The 8,461-nt window shown below is 38.2% G+C and overlaps 1 protein-coding gene across 1 annotated transcript; it reads right to left on the bottom strand.

Annotated features, from left to right (window-relative positions):
- Positions 1-67: 67 nt before the first annotated feature.
- LOC106179672 (uromodulin) lies at positions 68-7,181 on the bottom strand. Its single transcript, XM_013563399.2, has 5 exons — positions 7,055-7,181; positions 6,517-6,692; positions 2,957-3,119; positions 1,845-2,002; positions 68-945 (listed from the first exon to the last, which is right to left on the bottom strand). The coding sequence occupies exons 1-5, from the start codon at positions 7,122-7,124 to the stop codon at positions 724-726; spliced, it is 789 nt and encodes a 262-aa protein (XP_013418853.2). The 5' UTR covers positions 7,125-7,181; the 3' UTR covers positions 68-723.
- Positions 7,182-8,461: the final 1,280 nt, after the last annotated feature.

Genomic DNA, 8,461 nt, shown 5'->3' with positions numbered 1-8,461 from the left:
TGGTTATACTTGGGCATACTTGGATATAATTGGGAATACTTGGATAAACTTTTAACGAGAAACTAAATAGTGGAACTGGTATATGACGACCAGATGCGGCGGGTTGAACAGTCAACCTAGCTTGTTTATTATAAAGAAAATATTTTAGCACAGTGGCGCATTATCAGATAAAACAAAGCAACATATTTTGGTGTTTCCATACACGTTCGAAATGTACTTGTGTTGACTGCCACTATTATGAAAAATAACACAGTTTTGGTATATAAATCTTCTTCACCCATCCATGTCCATAAACCTAGTAATAACGTATTGGTTTGATAAACTTAACCAATGTAAAATTTGCCATCTTCTCGCTTTGAAACATTTGACATTACATTTTGTGACGCAAAATAAAATCCAGGGACATTCCACCAGACAAAGCTAACAAATAGATGCAACATTTTACGGGTTGAAGGTTAAATTAGTTTTGACCGTTTCCTAAATATTTCTCTGGGAAAAACCTATTGAGCGCTACATCTACTGACATAACAATTGCGCAATAAAATTATGATAAGAAATGAACAGCTGTTGAAATAAGCTTTTTAATTGATACCCTATATGTTGGTATGCTATGGTCGGTTAGAATATCAAATAACCCTGGCAGACAATCGCTGTCTTCATCCTTAACTGGTATGAGCACAAATAAATAATCATCGTTTCTTTCTGTCGTGAGTCAGTTCTACCCTAATCTTCGCCGCAATAGACAAGCGAACACACAGTAGGCGCTGGTAGATAGTACAGAAAGTACTCCTCGCAGTTGAGAACTTGAACATTCATAGACCACCTGCAGCAATTGCCAGTCCAGTGTGCGCATGCCTGACGGTCGACAGCGCCATCTTCTGGTGCGGGGTCAGCGCCGTTTATCCACACTGGGGCGTCGGTTCCGCATTGATAGTCAGGCACGCACTACATAAAGATAAGCAGAGGGGGTAAAGAACAATTAATGCAGACATGGCCAATAGATAGGTTTTTCTTTTTTTTTTTTTTTAATTTTGGGTAGTTTGTCATCAAACCGTGTGACCTGATACTTAAGGGACCATTCCCAGACCCTGCCGTACTAATTATGGATCGATCTATCTCAGAGGGGATTATTCTCGCTAAATTGCTGTCAACTTAAGCGGCTTAAATGTCTGTCTCGCCTAATCAATCTGCCAGGAGGTAATTGATTAACGTTTAGCAGCTTCAGTAGGTGCACCATATACAGTATCTAAGCTGTTTAAGCTGAAAGCAATTCAGCGAGAAACCCCTTGGAGATGGTTCGAACTGTTAGATCGATCTAGGTATGGGGACTCTGTTTAAGTCACGACTTCCTCCAACTTGCCAAGTTTCAGTCAGATCGGATATTGGTTGTGAAAAAATCTCATTGACAGTCCTGGGCTTTGGGTAGGCAAATCATGGCGTTTCTGCACCCTCTACCAGGGCGACGGATTGATTTTTCACAAGATATTCACAGATATGTCTTTAGATAAATAGACAGTCATTTCATTCTCTGGCTTTTTCAATTTTTCCGAAAAATATCTGCCACCCTGGTAGAGGGTAGAGTTTCTGCCTCTTTATGAACAAGAATGTTGACAGACAATCCACGTGTGGACTTCAGATTTAAAGTGGCATTCAAAGGTTGACAATACGATTGTTACACTCTGTGTGCAGTGCAGTGGTAATATTAGAGCTGTAGTAGTATAAATCGCATGTGCTTGCTCTATGAATAATTTTATTGTTACATTAACCCCTCCATCCCCCCCCCCCCCCCCCCCCCCCCCCCCCCCACACACACACACACACACACAACCTGCTGAGGTTCTTACCCAGTTTGGCATTTTGGTCCCGGCTGCCCCTGAGAACCGATACCACTGACTGGCCCATCCGTCCCTGTCGCAGTGTTTCGGCTCACCACCGTCGAATCGAGTAAAATTCAGGCTTCTCCACTGTTGGTCCAACACAACGTAACTCAACGAAGAACAGTCTGAAAATGAGCATTACTTTTTTGTTCTTATATAATATAATATAATATAATATAATATAATATAATATAATATAATATAGCATTGGGAAGCAAAGCGACCTTTCAGCGATGTTTGCGTAATCTGTTAGAATCTGCTATTAGTTTTCTGTACCATCGCAGCAACCAATGGCGATCATTGCACGGCGACAATAAAGTTACACTCTCTCCGCCTCCTGACAGACCGATAAACAATGTTTGGGTGTCCTTCTGATTCTTTGATATTTTTTCATCGTTTTCAACCCGGTCAGCCAATTAAGCACATATCCAGATATCAAAAATAAGGAATTAACTTCTTTTGCAAACTACTTTAATCCTCGGTCTGATAATTAGCGCTAGCCAGATTGTCAGTGTTTTCCTTTTAAGAAGGATGGACAAGCGCCGAAGAAGCCATGAACCTGGTTGGCACAACACAGAACGTTTCAATCCAGTTACCATTTGAACATCGACAATGTATTCGACCTACAGTTACCTCCAAAAATAGGTTGGATCAAGACTTTTGAAAAAGTATCAGTTGGAGACTCGTATAAGGCCTTGGCCTCTGTTAAAAAAATGCCCTAGCACTGCCGCGTTAGACAGTATAAAAATAGTATCTACAGGAGGGTGACAATAGTACTGCACCATTTTGCTTTAAGGTGAACAACAGCGAGTTTTGTTAGGTTTTTCAATTTGAATTTTAGTAAAAATTGGTCATTTCAAGTTAGTATAACGCATGTTATTATGTCAGTATAAATATAGTCATTTGATCTCGATATGGCCAACATCCTTCTGGACATAGTCTGATAACGGTTCGGTAATCTTCTGAGGGACATGTTAGTCCAGGCTCTAAAAACATTTTTGTTAGAGTGTTTCTGGTAAATGGGCAATCGTTGTCATGATTAACTGTAAAAACCATTTAACTGTAAAACAGTAAATTACCGCAAGTTACTCTGCGGCATTCTTGCGTTCTGATTGCGTCTCCATCACAGGTAGCGCCAGCGGGTAGACAGTCACGTGTGCTCTTCTGCACTCCACTTCCACAGGTGACGCTGCACTCGCCCCAGTCTGACCAATCAGACCACGTCCCGTCAGACGTGCACGGCTGAAAGTAAACATCTCCATTGTTAGGCCTTTCAAAAACTCGATTCTGGATTCTCTCTCGCCAAAGGAACAAGATAACAAAACATGTAATCAAAGTACCCTTTACAATGACCCTAAGTTAATCAGACCTCTTATTCTTAATCGAGCGGTTCATTTTTGATGGTGTACGGGGTATGTTTAACAGTTGCTCCAAGTTTTATAAATCTGTTACTATATTTGTAATTTCCAACTTTTTAAGAGAAGTAGAATGTTCGATATATTCATCAGCTGTAAATATTCCCTTTTAACGCAAACTCCTAAATAGTCTAGATGACTGGTGCAAAAATTGCTCAAAAGGTGGAAAAAGCATGAAACTTGGCACAAATGTTCTTTGGACTATGCTGATCATTTTCAAGGGTAGTGCCCAACCGTTGCTAAGGAAGTGATTTACCTTAGTAACAAGCTAATTGGACCTTTCTTGTTCAGTTAAAATGATTTTAAAAGACTTTTAATAATGTTTCAAGCCATCAGAACTATCACTATGCTATTTTAAGGCATTAAAAACCCAAGTAAACCATTGCAACAGTTGCTAGGCAGCATATTACCCTAGCAACAAGTATTTAACATTATATATTTAATAATATATATTTAATAATATATATACAGATATCTCTGTAGCATTTTACATACCCTCCAGTTCCTTCTGTTCCCAGATCTTTCTGTTCCCATTCTACATATACTAACATGCTTCTTAATTATTAAGATAGGTACATAAATAGTGTATGCTTGCACAAACCCAAATACAAATATCTCTGCAGATCTATCAATGACCACACCTAAATTATCTTTAACGGGGCAAATGATGCACATCCAAACATTTTTTACATGTGGACAATCCCAAAAAACGTACAGAATATTTTCCCTTGCAGTATTGCAAAATTCTCAAATTCATAAGATAAGCATAAGTATTGAATATTCTATGATTTATTCTGAATTGGAGCAACTTCATTTTCTTGTGATCTGTTTCTTAAATGTTAGTTCCCAATTATCAGTACTCAAGGTTTTTTTAAATATGTCTGCCATTCACCTACACCTTTATCTGGTGATATTTTATGGCTTTGGAGGATTTTTTGCGAAAAAATATCTGGATGGTTTGGTAACTTGTTTAATTGAGTCAATAATTTCTTGGATTGCTATGCTCAATTTACTTCCATGGGAAGAGATAGCCATTCAGATGGTAAGCTCTTCTGGATGCTGAATTATCCTAGAAATTTAGTGTTAAGGTTGATTTTTTGTTGAGTTCCTCTAGACAGAGGGGATTTCATATGTCATTTATAATATCATTGATGTAAAAAAAAAACATTTTTACACCATCTTTTATGGAAAATAGTTTTTGCAATTTCTTTCAATTTTTGAGTTTTGACATAATGGTTGTGAAAGGATTTCATCTGGGGTTAAATTGAAATTTTCCTGAATTTCACTCAAAGAACCAATAATCTTTGCCAAAAGGGATAAGAAGTTGCTTTTAGTATTTTTAATCCACCTTTTGTTACTACCGATTCCTGACATTTCGCCGAGAAAAACGCTCTCCACTTACTCTTATTTTCTTCATAAAGAAGTCTTTAAGCCATGTAAAGTTTAGGGCCTTTGCGGTACCTTTTACCGTCCATTTTTGTAATCAGATGCCACCCTTGCTCATTTTATTTTGAAACTTGTCCCATTCCTGATAAAGTTACATATGATATGCATATTTTTAAGTATTGAGGGAGGGGGGGCTGGTAGGAGAGTTTATACGTGCACAACGTAAGATGAGAAATACTAAAGGTTTAACCACTGTTGACTTTCCTATTATTGAAAGGTTTCTCAGAGACCAGATTTCCAAGATATTTTTCATTTTGTTCAATATTTTCTAAAAAGTTTTTTCACATTGTATTTCATTTTGTCAGTTTCTATTCTCTACCAAGTAACTTAAGTACACCTGCATGGTTCTATTTTAATTCTTTTTGTTAATCAATGAATTTCAAAAGTTTCTGTTCACACCCAAAGGCCGTTAGATGCCATATCTTACTTCCACCAAAACTGCTCTACAACAATATAACAGTATTCTTGCGAGATGAACATATCTGAATCAGCACTACGGTGCCATGTCATCAGATACCATGTGCTCACTCTGGTTGGACTTGTGCGGAACAGTGGACCCTTGTGGACACATTTGCCAGAAGCTATTCACCTGCCCAGAGTTGCTCCAGTGTGCATGTAGGTGCAAATGTAGAGGCTGACAATGTGCAAGGGCAAAATGCACTGTATATTGCACATACAAGGGAGAATTTAACGTCTTCACTATTGCAAAGTTTTATAAAGAGTCGTAAGGTGATAAAAGCATGGAAATGGCTGGTTACTAACTTTGAACATGCTGCCTTAAGTATCTGCACTGGTAATTAATGTTTCTGATCGGATGTGTGTAAACATCACACAATTGTTTCAACTTACTGGATTAAAAGTATGAACATCTTGCTCAAAAGTGTAGTTCTTAGCTAGTATTATAGATTTGCCTTACTTAATAGACTAACGCAACTTTAAATGCTTGTTGCTAGGGTAATATATGCTGCCTAGCAATCGTAGTTAAGGTTAATTTGGGTTTTAATTGCCTTAAAATAGTCAAGTGACAGTTCTGATGCCCTGAAACATAGTTATTAGCATTTCTAAACAATTTAAACTGGACCAGAAAGGTCAAATTAGCTTGTTACTAAGAAAATTCACTTCCATAGCAACGGTTGCTAAGCAACGCATTGAAATTTTGGGCACTGCCCTTGAAAATGAGTATAGACCAAAGAACATTTGTGCCAAGTTTCATGCTTTTTCCACATTTTGAGCAATTTGGCCAAAATATAGCACCAGTCATCCAGACTAACGCATAACTCTTCACATTTTTAACACAGCGACGCTTACACAAAGCTTTATGGCTTCCCGGTGTAGTGCATTTCTTATTATATTTACTGGCTAAATAAATCTTTGAACAATCATATCTTTACCTAAAGTTACAGATGTATACTGTACATTTAACTTATCATTTATTTATCAAGATCAGAGTTCCATTGACCTAGACTGGGTGTGGCTTTGGGAGCATTCACATTGAGAAGGGCCGAGGTCTAGTAAGGCCGTGACCTAAATATGGCGGACCTACATGAAAGGAAAACCGCTAATCCTGTTAATCCTCACCACGCGTCGTCCCTGCAGGAGCACAGTAATTAAATCTCAGCTCAATTCAACCGGTCGAGGGACAATGCGTGGGGGCGTGTAAGAGGCGGAGAGACCATTAAAAGATTAGCGGTCTTCCCTTCATGTAGTTCCGCCATATTTAGGTCGCGGCCTTACAAGACTTCGGCTCTTCTCGATGTGAATGCTTCCTTAGTATTTACCAAATTCGGTCCCTGGCAGGGGTTGGCGTCATTCTCTGTGGCCACAAAGTCGTCCTTCACCGTGGTTCCTGGGGCACAGCGTTGACGTATAGGGGTCAGGTCGCTCTCACACTGGTAGAAATAGCAACGGTTGCTGGTATCTCGCAAGTACTCGCCATAGTAACTACAATTCTTCTCTAAAAAGAGAAAAATCGTCAAAAATTATTAAATAAATGAAATAACATAAAACAAGAGTAAAAGATTCGAAGCTTTCCTCTTGAAACAATCTTTTCTTGGCATTCAGATTCTTTCGGAATCGTTTGAAAATAACATATGCTGTCAATTGTATATTCATCTCTAAACGTAGATTAGCAAACACTGCGAAACAAAATTTATTTTTAAAATACTATTTTAAATTATGACCCGATTCGTTTTAATTGTTTTTAAAAATTGAATTGGCTGGGTTAAAACAAGTATTTAGCTTAAAAACACAACACAACAACAACAACAGCGGAGAAACTGAGTGTGAGAAACCATTAAGCTTCCTTGGAGGACTCACCGGGCTCGCTGCTTACTGAGGATAAAGTTGCCATCAGGGCAACCAACAGCGCTCCAAATTTCGATGACATCTTTACTAGAGGAAGAAGATCCAAACTGACTGGGTGAGATATAGAGTCATTAGTTTAATATGCTTATGGTTTTATACCTGTTTCAGAAAGAGAGCTCATTATTTATTTTGACAATTTCCTACTTGAACGTATTTTATGGCTGTCCACGTGCCCTTGTCATTTAGCGCGCTTTAGGGCTTGTCTCGTTGTCTTGGTAACTTCACCTTCAGTGTACCCCGTAAGTGCACAGGTCGTAGGTTTTAGGTGAACCACTTTTGTACGACAACAATTTAATGATGGATCTTTGAAAAACATGCTATTATTTTTTTGTATCGCGTTTGCTTACACGTGAGGAAAGGTGGAGGACAAGATACATAAGCAGGTCGTAAGCTAGAATACTGTAAAACACAGCATGATATAATTAATCATGAACGAATGCAAAAAAAAAAAAAAAAAAAAAAGATAAAAACCAATGGAAATCTAAACACAAACATATATGAAAAGATTTTCACAAATGGCACCTATATAAAATTTGTTTCACTGAGAGCAGTCTATAACAGGCGTTGTTTTCTGAATGTTTTCATAAACATTTTACATCTTTGTAGGAAAAAAGTGTTCACAAATCATCCAGCGTCCAGGTATATTAAACGAAGGATTGGCGTTTTTTCATGAACACCGCAATACATTATTAAAATATATATTCAAGGAGGAGGATACCTTGATAAGTGTTTAAAATATCACGGTTGCCAGGCAACAATGACGCTATACGATGTATGTTTCATACAACAGGGCAATGCACTGCTCGATTTATGATAATCTTAGGGGAAAAAAAGTAGTTTTGAAAATGGGCAGTTTTTTGTCCCCGGCACAGAAACAACGTCAGCACTTGATAGACGTTAATTTCATAGAACCACAGTGTATGTTATGGTATTGAAAAGGTCTACATGTATAAAATAGAAATAAAAACGACATATCATTAATTCCAGACTGACTTTGGAGGAGGAATACACTGTAGAAGAATTGAGGAATTTCTATCTTCCACTTGTTGAGCTGCCGTAGCTCCCACTTGCAGGGGCGGATTCAAATATATTTTCTGACGGTCTTCCAAAGTAACTTTGTTGACCCATCCTCCATTTTTGACCGTCTTCCGACAGAAAAAATCGATACCCATCAATGTAAACTTGAAACTCTGACCGTCTTCTGGAAGACCCAGAAAACGGTCTGCGGATTTAGGCCGTCTTCTGGAAGACCCAGAAGACGGCCTAAATCCGCCCCTGACTTGTGTAGCAATATTAATTAAAGTAGGCCCTATAATAGAGTTAAATAGAGATGTATCCAATTTTTCTCGGTGTCATTCA

Source organism: Lingula anatina, chromosome 5, assembly GCF_051362555.1.
Source record: "Lingula anatina isolate TDL-2025a chromosome 5, LinAna3.0, whole genome shotgun sequence".
Classification (NCBI taxonomy): Eukaryota; Metazoa; Brachiopoda; class Lingulata; order Lingulida; family Lingulidae; genus Lingula; species Lingula anatina.
The sequence above is the reverse complement of the archived record's forward strand: the minus strand, read 5'-3'. Positions and strand labels throughout refer to the sequence as shown.

Excerpts from the sequence above, each read along its gene's own strand:
- LOC106179672 (XM_013563399.2), bottom strand. The coding sequence starts at position 7,124 with ATGTCATCGAAATTTGGAGCGCTGTTGGTTGCCCTGATGGCAACTTTA. Across the intron at positions 6,693-7,054 it reads CTCAGTAAGCAGCGAGCCCG|AGAAGAATTGTAGTTACTAT; the intron begins GTGAGTCCTCCA and ends TTCTCTTTTTAG. Across the intron at positions 2,003-2,956 it reads ATGCCGCAGAGTAACTTGCG|ACTGTTCTTCGTTGAGTTAC; the intron begins GTAATTTACTGT and ends GCTCATTTTCAG.